Source organism: Diadema antillarum, unplaced genomic scaffold (genome assembly GCF_040938485.1).
Source record: "Diadema antillarum isolate AM-2024a unplaced genomic scaffold, OU_Dant_1.0 scf00000060, whole genome shotgun sequence".
Classification (NCBI taxonomy): Eukaryota; Metazoa; Echinodermata; class Echinoidea; order Diadematoida; family Diadematidae; genus Diadema; species Diadema antillarum.
The window spans coordinates 3178609-3196535 of NW_027270949.1; the positions used below are offsets into that span (position 1 = coordinate 3178609).

The window sequence follows — 17927 nt, forward strand, 5'->3', positions numbered from 1 at the left end:
AACATATTTCAACATAATCATTTTTCCTGACTCTGTAACATTGCATGTGTTCTTTTTTGTGCAGAGTTAAACATGAGTACTCTGTGTAGGCAAGTAGATTAATTGCAAACTACATTTATTGATTGACAGTCAATACTGTCTTGCCTATAAGGATACTGTGAGAATTGCACAGAAAAAAGGTGTGAAGATGATGATAATTATTATTATTGGAGTCAAAAGGGGCCTGAGCTTTCGATCCTAGCAGAATCTTTGTCAGAGGCAAGATTTTTCCTCTGACGAAGATTCTGCTAGGATCGAAAACTCAGGCCCCTTTTGACTCCATTGGCTCGCCACTATTGGATAAGCAGTTTTCAGCAGCTTTGTTTGCTACAATTATTATTATTACTACTGCTACTACAATCACTTTTATTTCACAACTATTCAGAGAACATATGAAGGAGGCTTCAGAGTAAATCAGTACCCAATATTGAATGCCCATTTGAGAATTTTAAGTCTGCTTAACTTGATACTTCATGCAACTCCATGTACCATAACTGATTTAGAATAGGCATAGCATACAATAATTCATGATACGGCAAGAATATCTTGAAAATAATGTATTAAATCTTTAGGACCTTTCAAGCAATGTTTGCTATAAGTGTGTGCATCCATGCCATATTTATAAACATGTTACACTTCAGTCATAATTCTAATTAAGGAGACATGATTCTGCTGTTTCTCCCCCACAAATAGAATATTTTGCCAAAATTCACTCCTTTATTAGTTTTCAGCCAACATAAAGTTTCTGCTCCAATATCTTGATGTTCTTTTGGTGGTATGATATGTTAAAAAGTCATTTTGCAAATAAAAATCATTGTTGCTACTTTTCCTTGAGTTCTTGTGAGTGGAGGGATTATTTTTGTTTGATCACGTGGGTTCTTGACTGGTGCAGGCACACTCGCCCACATCAAGTGTCCAATATATTATGCTAATCAAAGATGTTTTGGAGTGGATTAAGCTTAACCCGTTGCGGACAGACTGATTTTTTATACAGTGCACTCCCGTTACAACGAACACGGTTATAACGAAATTTTGTTATAACGAAGTAAAACTTCTGGTCCCAAAATTATCGCCATTAAAGTCTATAGTACAAAATTTGCTTATAACGAACAAGTCTTTTCCAAGTCTTTTCCAAGCACCACTGACAAAGAAAAGCAAAAGAAATGTGCTCCGTTACAATGAAATGTGGATCGCTTTCGAAAATATGTAGCGGAACAAGGCATTTACAGCGTCTCTGCATGGGCGAACGCGTCACATCACTGTGTGTTTGCTTGGTGTGTCACGCACAATTTCCGAGGGGAACTTGCATCATTGTAATACAATAATCTGAAATTGATTAACTATTTGTTTTATTGTTCTCATAGCTTTCCAGTGTATGACGAGTGTTCAACAAACAGAATATCATATTTGCGTGGCTTCCTTGTTTTCATTATATACTGTATTTGTTTGGTTATAATGAAATCTCGTTATAACGAAAGAAAACTGCCGGATTCGAGTATTTTGTTACAACGGGAGTGCACTGTATGACATGCATTTCCCATAGACACCTGCCCGAGTATACTAGGGACTAGTCTTCATTGGGTTAAATTTGATAAAGAATAAAGAGTATCTCTGTGGGTACTGGTAGAAGAGCGATCCTTTTGGCATGGATTTGAATTGAATGGTATGACGTTAGATGTAACATTAACTTGCTTTATGTTATATGTGAGTCTGTTTCTGCATAATCATGCTAGAGGGGCGCTACATTGAGGGCTGTTTATCAATCCATCACCTTGCGCAGGAAAGTTACTTTTGGTTGTTGAAAAAGTGTGTGAAATTTTTAAATATGGCTCCTGATTTTAGGAACAAAATGATTGCCATGACAACAAGAGGTCATTTAAGATTGTTTTTGGAATACAGTTGAACCTCTATTATCCGGCCTCCCTTTATCCGGATCTCTCTATTATCCGGACGCAATCTCGCCGTGATTCGTGATTTTTTATCTTTTTTTAAGAATTACGGGAGGAAAGGGGGATTCCCAACTCCTTGAGAACTCCTACACAAACACACATGAATTACATATACTTGATACATTTCTTAATAATTATTTAGGTAAATCATCCCAAGAATTTATAAAAGAAAATGATTTCATTCTTGCAAACACGAACCTCTATTTTGGGGTCTGTTACTGAGTGTAACAATGAAAAGGTTGCGGTATACACATTACTACATGTGGTACTACAATGGGCTACATCAGTACATGTGTATGTATATGTACATGTATAAAGCATTGAGTCTCGCGTATCCGGCCAAATCCTTTATCCGGATGAGCCCCGGTCCCGACTTGTCCGGATACGAGAGGTTCAACTGTATATCATGAATTACCGAGTGTTGGCCTCTCAGTAAAAATAAAAAGATTGGTATGACCTACCAAGAAGATAAAATTACCAATTCGATACATAGCATGTGATTCTTATGTCCACTCTTTCAAACAAGTGATGAAACATGTTCTTCAACATTCTTTTTGAACAATGAGACTATGAATGGATGTTCACTGTTTTAAACACAATATTATTTTGCCATTAAGTTTTGTTGTAGTTCATTAGAGACACTTCAATACTTTTTCTTTCCTGTGAGCAAGTCTGATGTGTTAATCATGGACAGATGATTACAGTGTTTCCTGGTGATGTTGGTATTTGTTTCCATGTGGCCATCCTCAAATTGGCAACACTTTGATTTTCGGGAGAATCATCTGTAGAGATATTAGACTTGACTTGTTAGCTTACAAGAAAGAACATGACTGATGTACAATGATTTGCAGAGTCTTGCAATCCTCATCAGATTTATGCAATGGTGTCTGCGTACCATGGGGTATGGTAGGATTTTACCTGTGTGAAAATTGGGCGAGAATTTTGTAGCCCAGAGACTCAAACTGGAGCACTTCGTTTCCGTTTCAGAAGTCACATTGCAACAATATCACCTGTCACAATAATTGCAGTCAGCTTGGAACCTAGCAGTAGGGTAACCCTTCATTCACTTCCAAGTGCTTTCTTTGTTACTATAGTAACTGCAAGTATGGTACATTTTGTCCAGAAAAAACAGAGGGTGCACTTATACCCCTTTCTCTGTGCCAGGGGCTTTGGAGTGTGTACAGCCCTATTGGGTTTTCTATTCCAGTCGACACTCAAAATCACACAGAGGTTAATGGTCTACAACTTTAAGGAAGTAAACACCGGTAATGTGTACTTATGCCATAGAAGTATGCTATTCTATTAAAATGTCACATGGGATTTTTTGAATAAAAGAGAAGAAGAAAATGATGAACGGCAAAATATTTTGCTTATTTACGGAGAACTAACTGGATATTGGAAACGGAGAATTAACTGGATATTGGAGTTTCCAAAACTAGCATTTTGGGAAGTGGGAGAAAGCTACTTATTTCGTTTTTGTGTTGCATAATGTTGATGACGATACTGATATTTGTCAGGAACAAGAGTGTAGTCAGAATTTGTCTCTTACTTCACGAGTTTCTTGTACATACCAAAAAAGGATAAAGAAATGTGATTGTTCTGCAAGGTATCTTGGCATGTTATGCTCTTTAATTTCCCTTGATTTCTCTCAACGTACGTTGACTGATATTCGTGTTTGATTGAAGAGATTTAATTTTTCCCTCTAACGAGAATCGAATGCTACTGATATAATGGCATATTTTCAGACGCTCACCAGAGAGAAAATGGAAAGAAATAAACATTATGTTTGACATGAAAGAAATGCATTGTGTTTAGCATTTTGTGTCCATTTTGTGGGTCAAGGTATTATAGACTTAAAGGTAGGGAATCCCATTTGCACGCCTTAAATGAAGAGTTGTATAAATACAGTGGTATGTTGAAGAGAGTATCATTTTAGAAACTCCCATAAAGTATTGAAAGTGGAAGGTAACATTTAGTACACTTTTTTGACCGTTAGATTTTGAATTGAATTTTTTTCGGGGCTCACCGTAAATTCCAGTACATTACTAGGCTACCTTTGCAGACCCATGCACTGCATGTGTGTCCATCATGTATATTTTGTGAAGAAAGTTCATCAAAACTTACAAACATTTCTATATACATTCTTGCCACACACTCTATATGTTATTACATCAGCTCTTATACTTTTAGATTTGTGTTTATAGATAAAAAATACAGAAGACTGCAACAAAAAGGCTTGAGTGTGGCTGACACACAGAACTACTGAGTAGTTGAGTTTTGTGCATTATTCAAATTGTAGATAACTGTTGACTTCCATATTTCTCAGCAGTGGCCTAAACAAGTCCCCTGAGGTTCATATTTAATGTTTTGCTGCATTTTGGGAGGTCTGTAAAAGGTATCCCCTACCTTTAATACTGCAGTAATAATTAATAACTTCTTATATACATGTACCATGGTATGGCAAAGTCCAAAGTACTACCTGAAGCTTTAGGGTATTCAATTGTATGCAACTAAAAAGATTCTAGATAGCCAGTGCATTTATCATCTGCTTATCACGTGCCATTCACTAAAAAGTATCATCGTACCTGCATTGAACGTGAAAAACCAGACCTAACCAGTCTGAATTTGGAGGAAAGAATCTGAATTTTGACCATTCCCGGCTTTTATTTCAGTAGGAGTTTCCTAGTTTTCTGGATAATTTTACTACAGTGCACTCCCGTTATAATGAACATGGTTATAATGAAATTCCGATTACAACAAGGTAGAAATTCAGGCCGCAACATCATCTGCTCTATGTTCTTTATTATTTATTTGTCCGGTTATAACGAAATTTCATTACAGTATAACGAAAGAAAACTGCCGGTCCCGAGGATTTTGTGATAACGGGAGTCCACTGTACATACTCCTATGGGAACTGCTCTTTCTTTCCTGCTTTTGAGCCAAATCATCCCTATTATTCAGTCAAAAAGATGGAGAGGTGGGGGGGGGGGTCTGAAATACACTTTGCACATTTGTATTGTCTAATCTAGGCTTGCTCACTACATGACGCCTCTAACCACCCGATACTCCATAGGCACTTCGCCTAACTCGCAGTTCTCAATTCACCTTGTCCTGAATAATACATGTAGTTGCTGTTTCATGGCCTCAACTTGGCCCACGCCCAATGAAGTACAACATGTTTTATAAAACAAATATTGGACAGTCTCTGTCCGTGCAAGAGATGTAGATTTTACATTCTGTTTTATAGAGGAGACCGAGTTTCGCCTTTTCGCCTTTTTAGGAGCGTATTGTCTTTTCCATGGTGTGAAATCTTGTACAAACGTCCCAACATTATAACACTCATAACCTCTCACAATCACGGCTACTGACGGTTGACAACGTAGTGTGACAAATTGATGAATCTACGTTGTATGGGCGATGAGCTGTGTCACAAACATGTTCCGCTCTGAACTGTTAAAAAAAAAATATATATATATATATATATATATATATATGGCGAAAACTTTGAGCAAAGAAAATGGGTTTTCATCATTAATATATATATATTAATATATATATATATATATTTATTATTATTTTTTTGAAACAAGAAAGGGAAAACTGACCAGAAACAAATAATAATAATAAATAGTGAGAACTTTGAGCAAAGAAAATGGGTTTTCATCGGGATTCGAACCCGAGACCTCCGGATTGCTAGACCGGTGCTCTATCGACTGAGCTATTGAAAGCCCTAGATCGCTGTTCGTCCCAAACCCGTTATTCTCTTTGCTCGTGTGGTCAGAAGCTATAGTGTGTGTATGTGTGCCACACACACACACATTAACCTGACATAAACCGAAAGGATGTAAATCAACTTTGGAACTTTGCTCAAAGTTCTCACTATATATATATATATTATATATATTAATATATATCAATTTTGTACAATATTCAAACACTACTCACAATGGGGGAAGGAGGGAGGGGGCTGTTAAATGTCTCTACTCTAATTCGATGATGCTAGTTCGGTTCGTGGTAAAGTGATGCATCAATCTAGCCGGCTGGGGAATCTCATGGAAATGACACGTCACAATAGATTTCATGACACTCTTGAAGACCGGATGCTTGGTGGCGTAGATGAAAGGGTTGACGCACGAGTTGCACAGCACGATTGCGGATGCGTAGGGAATGAATGGATCACTATCGTTGTAAAAGAGACAGATGGTAAACGGCGCGAGACAAACGACGAAGACGCAGACGACGATGAACATATTTGTGGTGATCTGAATTTGGCGCTGCTTCATGCTTGGAGCTTGTGACTTCGACCGGCCTGCGAAAGACATTCTCGACTCAGTCCTTTGGTCCTTGCTCATCTTGACATGTTTACATGTACGGGTAGTGGGTCTACGATCCTGATCTTGGTCTATGGTGACACCAACCGTGCTTGATGCTTCACGAACTGGCATCGCACGTTCCGTCTGTCTGTCTTTGGGCTCACGCACGGTGTCGCTGTGATATGAGACAGGGAAAGAGAGAGAGAGAGAGAGATGGGAGAGAGAGAGGGAGAGAGACAGAGAGAGAGAGAGAGAGCAACTTAAAGCAAAAGAATTAGATAGAAAAGCAGTGAAAGTGACTAGAAAACACATCTAAGTGTTACACCTGTCGGTTGACTTTGTGACCTGACCTGATATTTGAAGTTCAGGTAATGGTTCGGTACAGAAAGCCATTAGCTTCACGGAACACAGGACGTGACAGGATTACCTACAAACTGTTGAAAAATACATAAGTTCTCTCATTTCCCTAACAGTCTTTCGAACGTCAGTCTCATTTGGTTTGAAAATAATACAACTGATTCTCGTTCTCGATTTCTCTAATTGGCATTTAAATCTTATCAGTCAGTCCTTCAAATGGGACGTAGAAGTCTCGTGTTCGGTGGCTTTCTTAATTACTTCCTTATTTTCCTTTATTGATTATCTTTAATAGAATAAATCAAAACAACATATAAAACCGAACCATAATCAGCGTTGTGCTACCTACCCGCGTCCAAACACGTCAGAAATTGACTCCACACTAATTAAGATGGTAACATATATATGTATTACGTCACATCAAATTTGCATCACTACATGACGTCACCAGGGACGTCACATATTTGATACCCGACGTATTTTTTTTTCTGTACTAAGCACAAAACCCTAGATGGCATTTGCGTAAATGCTACTTTCACTAGTTGAAAAAACAAAAAACACCTTTTTTCAATACAATATGGAATTCAGTCAAACAGACTTCAAATTTGATTTGATTTTATACACAATATTAAATCAACTTTTATAACTTGTCATATTTTTCTTGTAAATCTTACCTCCCTGAGTATCGAAACCCTATTTTGTGACAAAAAGGACACCTAAATGACAATAGGAAAAACAAAACAAAACGAAACAAAACAAAACAGAACTCCCCTTCGACTATGCCTATGTCTAAAATCAGACCATTTTCGATTTTTTTCTACGTTTGTGCGTAGCAAATCATGCCGTCAATCCCTCGTTTGAGGCGAGTCCCCAACTGGGGAATACCCAAAGTGGGGTGCGTATATTTGTCGTTTGGGAGTTGGGAGTCGAAGTACTTGTCCATTGCAAATAAGCTTTCTGCTCAGGCGTGACAAACCTGGAGGCCAAGCCAGGGTTTGATGACTCCAGCAGCTGTCGTATTACGTAAGAGCATGATAAGGATATCTGCCTGTGGCAGACCATTCAAAGTGAACTCAATTTTCTCTATCCTTTTTAAAGTTTTCAATTTTATATTCTATTGAGAAATTCTATGGTCATCCATTTTACATTTCGAACGAAAAAAATTGACCCGTAAATAACGAAAATACAGGAATAAGAAGGAGAGCATTGCCAGTTTGCCGGTGCTATTTGGCAGTGAGTTACAACGGGGAGGTGAGACTACTCCCTGGTTACAATCAGCCTGCTGACTGGATCATTGAGAAAGCAGCTGTCGTATTACGTAAGAGCATGATAAGGATATCTGCCTGTGGCAGACCATTCAAAGTGAACTCAATTTTCTCTATCCTTTCTAAAGTTTTCAATTTTATATTCTATTGAGAAATTCTATGGTCATCCATTTTACATTTCGAACGAAAAAAATTGACCCGTAAATAACGAAAATACAGGAATAAGAAGGAGAGCATTGCCAGTTTGCCGGTGCTGACAATGTGCTATTTGGCAGTGAGTTACAACGGGGAGGTGAGACTACCTCCCTGGTTACAATCAGCCTGCTGACTGGATCATTGAGAAAGAGAGAGAGGGGGAGAGAGAGAGAGAGAGAGAGAGAGAGAGAGGGAGAGCGAGGGGGAGAGAGGGAGGGAGAGGGGGAGAGCAAAATGGAATGACAATAGTTCCGGTCACTACAGTACAGGCATGCTCTGTCTGCATACGCTGAATGTCTACACTCACACACACACACGTACACACACACACACGCACCATGGAGCTACATGGCCCATGCCAAAACCAAAACAATCTCCTCCTCTCGCGGTGCCCCCCCCCCCCCCTCCTGTGGCGCTGTGGCGATGACTGATGCTTAGATTAGGCCAGGGTCAAGAAACAGGTGTTTTATATCTTTGACTTTAAGTCATTGATTGCCAAGATATGCACTGGCATTATTTACTGGGGTGTAGTCTCTTCAAACGAGAGATTTGCGTCATGTCATTGTGAAGACTACCTCCGCCCATGAATGGAACTGACGCATTGTTCTGATAAACAAATGACTTTTGCTCAATTAATAAGTAGCACCATCGCTTTAATTAACTACCCCTGCAAGTATGAAGCGTGTTTATAACGTCATAAAAGCGAGCAACTATAAAAGACTGTGTTCTCACTTGATTAGAAAAACTCTGACATTAAAGCGCTATTCAAACAAGAGACTATGGGGTGTTATAGTTTGGCATTGTTATATACAAGTATATACACAATGCGTTTACCTTCCTTTGTTGGTGCAGTTTGACCCTTTTAAGCTTTTATTGGTAGCAAAGGTACACATTTTATCGGAATTTTGATTAAGCTGAGATTATTTTAATCTTCCAAAGTGAAATAAAGTATATTCAAAGCAACCGACAGAGTAATTTTAACAACATTTTAATGACTTTGTGAGCTTAGTCCTTAATCCCAGCAGGCCAAGTTTTTCGCTGTTGCTATCATTATTTTTAACTGTGAGTAGTATGTACAATTCATGTTATCTTACCATTTTTAAAAGTGAATATACAGTTCAATCATTTTTTTTTTCTTCTTCAAGTGGTTGTCATACTGTAGGCACCTCATTTTGTTTTATCTGCATTACCACCTTGGGCATACGTTTCTAATCGTGGTATACTTTGGTATTTGTATATCCCATTATTATGGACCACTTTACGCATCTTACCTTGTCGTATTGCTGGGGTTACCATGGTAACCCTTCCTGGTATCCATGGCAGACGTATGACCGTCCATCACTTTGATGTGCCGACGAACGAAGCAAAAGATGCGACCATAGCAGAAAGAGATGATGGTGAGCGGTATGGGAAATATTCCGACCGCCTGGACGAGTTGGTACACGCCATCCTTTGGATGATCACTGCTCTGACTGCACGAGCGATACTTCCTGTTGTACCCCAAGCGCCCGACACCGATCACGGGCAGAAATATAGCAAAGAGGAAAGCGACGACCCAGATCAATGTTATCCATATGATGAGATTAATCGTAGTGAAGGTCTTCCGATAGGTGGCGTATCCCTTGGTAACGAGGATGAAGCGGTTGATGGAGGCTGACGCGAGGGAGTAGAGACTTGTGCCGACGCAAAGATACATGATCGCTGCAGCGGCGGTGCAGATCCATGGGTCAAGAGGCCAGCTGTCTCCTTCGCTGAGCAGTGCCACAGCCGTCCACGGCACCGTGATAGATGTCAGGAAGTCCGCAACGGCCAGATTGACCACGAAGACATTGGTGATTGTTCGCAGTTTTCTGGAGGCGATGACGGCGGCAATGACGATGGCATTTCCTAGACTGCCGACCACGGATACGATAATGAACATGATGGCAAGGACGAGTCTCTGGGCTGGGTCGTTGAACTCAAACTCGGTGGTAGAAAACGTTTCGTTTTCCTGTACTGACGTCATCGTGGGAGACTCTCACGTCTTTTGTTTAACGGTTTTCGTTGCTATCTTGAAAGAACCAAATTGCACCGACAGACGTCGCATGGATTTCCGGAGAAACATGCATCCATCAAAATGATAAGTGTTGAGAAGAACAGGCGTTTATAATCAACTGACCAACTTTTAGCATTGTTTAGACGAACATAGAGACCAATAAAAATATCACTACTAGAGTATATGCAGCAAAATACAGGTACACTGAAATGCAAAGATTAGAAGATTTATAACTCGAACACCGTCGTCCCTTGCTGCACGATCTAACGAAATTAGTTGCAACGATGGTCGCGACCTTACGATTAGAGTTTGTCCGTTTGTGCACACCAGAATTTGGTACAAAATCACGAAAAGTGAAAGGACTAAAATTTCTCAAACATTTTCAAGAATAACAAATACCTGTTTATATGTTTTTTGATTTGCTGAGTATCAGTCAATACTATTCAGTTGATGAGGCTGTCCCGCAGAACTGGAAAAGCGACCAATTTCGAATGCTGAAAATCATCGTGTTCAATCAAACGTAGGAGAAATTATAATCAGTTTTTCGTGAAGAAGACCTTTTGCAAAGAGAGAGTTGTTGGAGGTCGAGAGCATCGATTCTCATCGCTCTACCACCAATAGCAGACAGGGAACGTAATAACTTATCAATAGGTCCGTCTAATTACAGTATCCAAACAAAAGTACTGTCGTTGTTTGCTTATGTGGTCGAGAGAGTTTCTTAAATAGTTCATCAACTCAATATTTGCAAATTCACTTCGACCTTAAATGTAATTATGTCTTTGATTTACAAACAAATCGTCGGGGTGGTACTCTAATTTGATGCCCCTTAGAGTGTTGGAATATTGGGATGCAAATTAAATGACGTGCTGATCTAGACTTAGCCTGGAAATTCAGACCCCTTAATAAACTGATTTGACGATGGCTATCGATATATCTTATAAAGGGACTGTATAGAGCATATTATGTACCATAACTATACACAGAAAGAATCTATTCGTAATAATTCCACAGGATTGAGTTATTTGAGTTACCTCTTTAATATAGTGTGCGCAGACAAGTGGCAGAGCTCGCTTTTCGCGATTTGTTTGGTTTGGAAGTAGGGAAATTTCCTAAATGGACAATAAAATAGAACTAAACTAAACTGAACTTCCTGAGTTCAAGGTGACACTTCTGCAGACGTGGAGTTATTGTTCCTGAGAGTTGACTTAAAACGTTGGGAAGCAAGACCAATAAGAACATAACTGTGATGAATCTAATTGAAGTCTAGGTCTATATCATAAACACAAACTGCGAGGAGTAATGATATTCTATGTGGGGGTATGGAGATTGTGTGGACTCGTAATTAGCTGGATGGATCGGGGGGGGGGGGGGGGCGCAGAGGTGCTCTGAAACAACACTAGATATGCTCTTCTTCTACGAAGTGACGATCAATATAACATTTAGCAAATATATCTATTATAAGAGGTACATTTCTTAATTCCATAACGTTTGCGTGTCTGTGGAATTTGACTAAAAGGACTTGGGATGACATAATATGTTTTATTCTATTTACCTACTAAGTGGATTGAGTTTGTATTTATTACTATCTATCTCTTACTGCCTATCTATCTACCCATTCTTCCATTATATCTATCTAGGTCTATTTGTTCATTCATTCTTCTGTTCATTGTTGATTCATTATTCCTTCATACATAATTAATTCACCCATGTAATCGTCAATTTCGAAATATTCTACTACTAGGCAATTAGTAACCTGTGTGATTGGTTTTTAATGGAACTGAGATTAATCAAGATAATATGAAAACAACACAAACAAAACACAGTTAAAGTGAGACACTTCTGAATATTGCATAAAGCAATACTCGATCTGTATAGAGTCGAAAGGACGAAGATGTTCTCAGTGATTGCTCCGTGTAAGAAAGAGGCCGATGAATGAAAGAAAGAGGCAGATACATGTATATCGATGACTGGGGGCGGTGAGAAGGAAAGAGGAGATGACTAGAGTGAAAGAGACCCGCGCTGAGGAGTTGAAAATATGAGACAATGGAATGTAGAGAGGATCAGAGAGAAAAGATTAAAGAAGAGTTAGAATGAATTAGAAATTGGCACAAGAAATGACAAGAAATGAGACTTTATGAAAGCGAGGAGAGGATAAATGTAAGGTGACGTCTCTGGCTGAAATACGTGTTTAACCATCGAGGTCACGACTTTCATATAATATGAGGATAGATAACCGATTGCTGACGAATGAACCGCAGACACAAGCTTGCTCGCAAAATTGTTAACGTTAGTCAAGAGTATATCTATACAGAGTAGATATTTGTGATATATTGTATTTTGAAAAGAAACCACTATTGCGTATAAATGTCGTTAATCTCATTTGACTACCAGCTCTCTTGAAAATCGAAAGGTTGCAAGCCTATCCGATCTGAGAGGTATAGGCCTACTAGCCGGGAGAAGCAATTTGCAAAGCGTCTTGTATTCAAATCGAATTGAGGTAATAAAACACAAAGGGATGGAACTCACACCAATGGGCTGTACGACTCTAGATAGGTTTATGTTCTCATATTGGCCGCTGTGCAGAACCGAATAGCAAGACCTATATGATCTGTTGATGTATATACAGAAGCGAGCCGAACAAACAAGGGAGATAGTAGAAAAGGGAGATAATGGAAGCACGGAATACCTTGTCCAAAGAATGGAATATAGCTTCCCAGAAATTATAATAATGTGGCGCAAGGTCAGAGACCTTTTGAAACTGAAAACTATCAAACTAACAAAAGAAGTAAGTGCCCCATGACATCATGTCGCCCTATGTCTGTATGCGGTTCACCTTCATGGGCATCATGGTGAATAGTGGAAGTGTACACAAGTGCAAGTGAAAATTCCCCTTTTCGGAGTGGACGTTTCATAAGTCAGCACTGTGAATTGCGGTGATCGTGCCTTGACCAGCGTATACGTGCTGATTCACGGCGCTCTTGGTTACAGTGGGGAATACCCGCTGGCCGTATTCGGACCACATACTGCACGTGTGGAAAAAACAAAACAAAACAAAACAAAACAATTACAAAGCGAGTACTGCTGAAGATAGTGCAATTGACTTTTTAGCGCCCTACCCCGTTATTACGCGATCATTAACATGCTATAAAGGGTTTAGAAATATCAACTATATATTGGAAATCAATAACATTCATAAAAGCATACAGTCATAATGACGTCAAGCAATGTAAAGAGTTGTGGAACGGCAACAGTTTCTGAAAGTTGTGTTAAAGAGATAAGAAAACGCAGGCTGTGGCGAAGTGTCGAAATACACTACGTGATGTCTCTTGGTCGGGGATTTCCCTCTGTGGCAGCCTATTGCACATTGCACAGCGACCGACCGTGGGTGCCCGAGTATAAATGCAGCTGCGTTATTCACGCAAGAGGCACTCGAGTCGCTGTGCTGAACTATCAGTGTATTCACCAGGAAGTGAGGGAGATACATGTACTTAGCTCAGTGTTCATGCCCGTTAACTCCTTGGACAAAGCCGTGTTTTCCCCATGACTGCTCTGCTAGCTGACTGTAGAACATATTGTTATCCTTCTATAACAGCTTGTGTATTCATAAGCCAGTTAGCAATAGATCGTGCAGTGTAGAGAGCTCTCCTGTACATTGTTCTACACGAGGGACGAGAAAAGGTGCGTATCTATACCTGTTCACTTCATACAATGACTGCGTTAATTGTGACATTTTATAGGCATATGATACTCAGTCATATTATGTGATATGTTTGTACATAGTACGTAGATATAGGCCTACACCTATAATCTTTCTATATATACCTGTATCTGTCTATATGTGCATATTATATGCCACATGCTTCTAAATTCCTTAAGATAAAAAAAAAATAGTACACTATTAAATTTTATGTGCATTCTGATGCCTTAATGGTGGTGCGGTATGTAAATGTTAGCTGCGTGGCACGTATAAGCAGCGGAGTATATCATAGTCTGAATCTTTCTTAATTTTTCTCACAGTGTACGTGTGTATCGTCATTACCCCCCCCCCCCCCCCCCCCCGAGCCGCAGTTCAACTCTATGATGAGATTTTAGTAAGCATCATCGTCAATGCATTACGACGTTGGCAATACGTGGTGTATAATAAAATCTGTAGCTCCTAATATAGTGACTATTTTGAAATATATCTGTGTATCTCCATGTATATATGCCTAACAAGCCATAATCATTTGTATGCCTAATGTCAAATATACCCGAGAGCTGAGCTTGTGTGTGAATAATATGCACACCCACCCCCATACACGCACACATGAAAATGGTGATCGTCTATGTTGGTCAACACAGTCTTCTTTTCATGATTGTATTTCTTTTTCTGATGGCATAGATTGATATGTTAGCAGATCTTTCATTCCAAATATGCATCAAATAAAGTCACATATTTAGAAACGTCCGGAAGGGAGACCATCAGAAAAATATTCTATTCCGTATCTATTGTTGGCTTTCTATAGTGCCACTTACATTATGTCATCTGACCATAATATATAAGAGGCTGAATGTCTTTTACAGTTACCATGCTGCAAGTTTGATGTCGTCACAAGTCCCCAGAAAGTCTTTTTTTTATGAAGGTCGGAATTATTTCAAATACAGTGTACGAATCCAAATTTTATGTCACTAAGAGGGTGTTGCAACAAAGTTGCAATCAATTGCAAATTGCAATTACATTGCAAGCTCACTTCCTGAAACGGGGACTTGCGATCAATTGCAATTTGCAATCGATCTATCTATTCCAAAGTTTGCAATAGATATTTGCAATTAATTGCAACTCGACTTTCTTGCAACAAGACATATTCCTACTAAAGTCAAACAGTCCACGAGCACCCCAATACAAAATGTATAAGATATGATTATGACATTGTGTTTACTATTTTCTTAACAGGATCACAGCTTTCATCTCTCAGGCAATGCCGACTGCAGTATACATCTTAATTTCTGCAATTTGTCTTCTTGGTAAGATTCAGATTTGTCCGTACAGATCCATGCATCAGTTCAATCCTCTTTCTTACTCATATATCCCTCCTCGGTTTTATAGTTTTCTACAAGATAAACACAAGATAATGTGTCATTGTGTTGGACTATCGTAACATACATGCATTGGTATTTTTTTCTCGATATAACATAGGAGAATTGCTTTGTCGCACATGATCATGCGGTCAATCAATTGCAAGTTTACTACAATGAAAGCAAGATATTATTCAGAGGGGTCAAGGTTCAGCTAGGTGTGAGTTTCTTCAATTTGTCTCCCCTTACAAATGCAATAATTTGTTTAGGTCGCAACTGGAAACTGGTGATCTGTAATGTTTATTAACAAACATGTCGGGGGAAAAAAAAGCGAACCAGTGGGACTCGAACCTGTCATCTACTGCTTTCCGGGCAGCGACACTACCACCAAGCTGTCCCTGGTTGCCGGCAGTGACACGATGAACACGAAACTTAATACCAATTTGTAGAGGAGACAAATTGAAGAAACTCACACATGAAGCTTGCTACAACTTATTATCATAATAGCACCGTTATTCCGGTCGGCTCCAGTGCACCTCTCTCCTTCCCTTTTTATTATACGACGATTGCATGGTACATTATGTCCTATATTTAACCACAATGCTCTTGTGGGTGTATATATACTTTGGCAAGGACGTTTGTCTGTTCTTGTTGTTTTGTTGAGTGTCTTAACTCATTTCCTTTGATGTAAGATTTTCAAATCTGCATAAACTTTAACACATGACACACCCGGATCTCAAAGCACTATAAGTTACTTTGCGTGCTTGTTTTCCTCCTTTCTCCAGTGTCTATTCAACCACAGCAAACAATGGCTCTCGACCCAAAGCTTATCGCCACCATTTCTGGTATTGTGAAGACACTAGCAAACGAGGAAGGACAGGTGAGGTGGAAAAGCGATAAACAATGTATTTATGAATGTAAAGAGAGAGAGAGAGAGAGAGAGAGAAATGTGGGGGCAGACAGTCTGTTTACAGGGATATAATGCATTTTAAACATGTGCATTAATTCTGAAAGTACAGGTATGTAGATAGTGATAATCAAATTGATTGAGCTTATGCATTATAAGGTTTATACTGTACAATGATTTTACTTCTTCACCCGCGCATGATCCGATTTTCGTTTTGCCATTGTTGTTTGAAGTGTATTGTTTGTTTCACTGGGCCTTGTTACACCTCTCTCTGTGTCTATGTAGGACTTGGGACCTGAAACTATCGCAAAAACAGTCATTAACGATTTAGAATTTCTTTGCACTTGCCCGTGTTCTCATGATTTTGAAAACTATTCCACAGATATGAATAGATGATGATTTAGGCATTTAAGGTCGCAAACTTCAGTTTCTCTCATCTCTTTGGATGATGTAACAGTGGCGGGTCCAGAGGGGGCGCATCAGGCGCCCCCTCTTTAGTTTTTGTTAAAACAAAAGAAATAAAAAGAAAAAATGGTGAAGAGGTCCCCCCCCCCCTTGATTATATAGAGGATTTTTTTTTTAAAGGCGCCTCCTCTTTACGAAATTCCTGGATCCGGCCCTGAAATAATGTATGTATTTATATCGATCTGTAGTCTACATAATTATGTATTCGAAATATGCATTGTATAATTATTACATGTTTCACGTTTTGTTTCCTATCTGTCTGTTAACACAGTTCGAAATCAAAGGAAGGGTTGTGAAATACAAGGCTGAGGGCAGAGTGCACAGTTTCAAGGAGCCTTGGGTGTACGACGGTACGGCCTGGGATATCATGAGCGGGATCAGCGAAAAGGCGAGGCACTACAAGAGCAAGCAGGGTGCGATAGAGCACGCCGTGGTTAGGTTGATGGAGCGACTGAAGAGGGACAATATCATCAAAGATGAACTTTAAGAAACTCCAGCAGTGATGTCTTTCTACACTTTATATATTAACCAACGAAGTTTGGAGGCAGCAAAAGATTTCCATCAAGCATGCGTTCATGTCCTTGGCTGAAATACAGCATCATTTCTTATTCGTTTTTAAAGGCGTGGACAATCACGAACATGACTTGGAAGATCAGAAGACAGGGTCAAGTTCATTCTACTCTCGTTGTTCTCTTTGAGGCCTTTTTATACATAGCGGCAAAGTGCCTCTCACAATACGAGATCCAGAGTATCACAAGATCGAATTTATCGCAAGACATCAAGGATCGCACTTCTAGTTGCGTCCATACGTGAGTTGTGTCAGGTTTCGGATACTCTTTTTGTGTCAGTGCAGCTTTAAAATTTTCCCTTTCACTGAGACAACTCGCATTAAATGGCTGATGGGTTCGTGGTGAGCCCAGTAGGTCTCTGGGAAAAGAACCTGGGAAAAGAACATTCTGAACTTCCGTAAACATGGACATTTATTCTATCAGGCAAGAAGATCTTGGTGAAAAAAAATTGACAGCAGGAAAAAAGGAAGGCAAGCCAGGAAGAAAAGGTTTCTGTTATCCAGATCTTTCTGCGTTGTTATCATGCACAACACCACAGTAATAAAAGTTATAAAAGAACAGAAGTTGACAGAGCTCGTAAAAACAGTAGTTGAGTACTGTAAGTATATTCAGATACGGGACAACCAGTTGACAACGATAATGATGGGATGGATCTTCGTTGCTGTGTTTTTATTTTATAATGCTTGTCTATATATATTTCTTATATCTCTGTCTACATAGAAGTGATATCATAGAGGGGCCCTAAATAATGTAAAGGTAGCTGGTTGCCGTACCCACCTAT

The 17927-nt window shown here is 39.3% G+C and overlaps 2 protein-coding genes across 2 annotated transcripts; one reads left to right on the plus strand and one right to left on the minus strand.

Annotated features, from left to right (window-relative positions):
• Positions 1-5968: 5968 nt before the first annotated feature.
• On the minus strand, positions 5969-10120 carry LOC139716033 (G-protein coupled receptor moody-like). The gene is made up of 2 exons (XM_071627589.1): positions 9387-10120; positions 5969-6476 (listed from the first exon to the last, which is right to left on the minus strand). The coding sequence occupies exons 1-2, from the start codon at positions 10118-10120 to the stop codon at positions 5969-5971; spliced, it is 1242 nt and encodes a 413-aa protein (XP_071483690.1).
• Positions 10121-13718: 3598 nt separating this feature from the next.
• On the plus strand, positions 13719-17511 carry LOC139716080 (uncharacterized). Its single transcript, XM_071627634.1, has 4 exons — positions 13719-13828; positions 15084-15154; positions 15991-16085; positions 16849-17511. The coding sequence occupies exons 2-4, from the start codon at positions 15109-15111 to the stop codon at positions 17062-17064; spliced, it is 357 nt and encodes a 118-aa protein (XP_071483735.1). The 5' UTR covers positions 13719-13828; positions 15084-15108; the 3' UTR covers positions 17065-17511.
• The last annotated feature ends 416 nt before the right edge of the window (positions 17512-17927 follow it).

Bases quoted from the DNA above. Each gene is read 5' to 3' on its own strand.
- LOC139716080 (XM_071627634.1), top strand. From the start codon at position 15,109: ATGCCGACTGCAGTATACATCTTAATTTCTGCAATTTGTCTTCTTG. The intron at 15,155-15,990 runs GTAAGATTCAGA...TCCTTTCTCCAG, and splicing joins TTCTGCAATTTGTCTTCTTG to TGTCTATTCAACCACAGCAA. The intron at 16,086-16,848 runs GTGAGGTGGAAA...CTGTTAACACAG, and splicing joins TAGCAAACGAGGAAGGACAG to TTCGAAATCAAAGGAAGGGT.
- LOC139716033 (XM_071627589.1), bottom strand. From the start codon at position 10,120: ATGACGTCAGTACAGGAAAACGAAACGTTTTCTACCACCGAGTTTGAG. The intron at 6,477-9,386 runs GTAAGATGCGTA...CTCATATCACAG, and splicing joins AACCCCAGCAATACGACAAG to CGACACCGTGCGTGAGCCCA.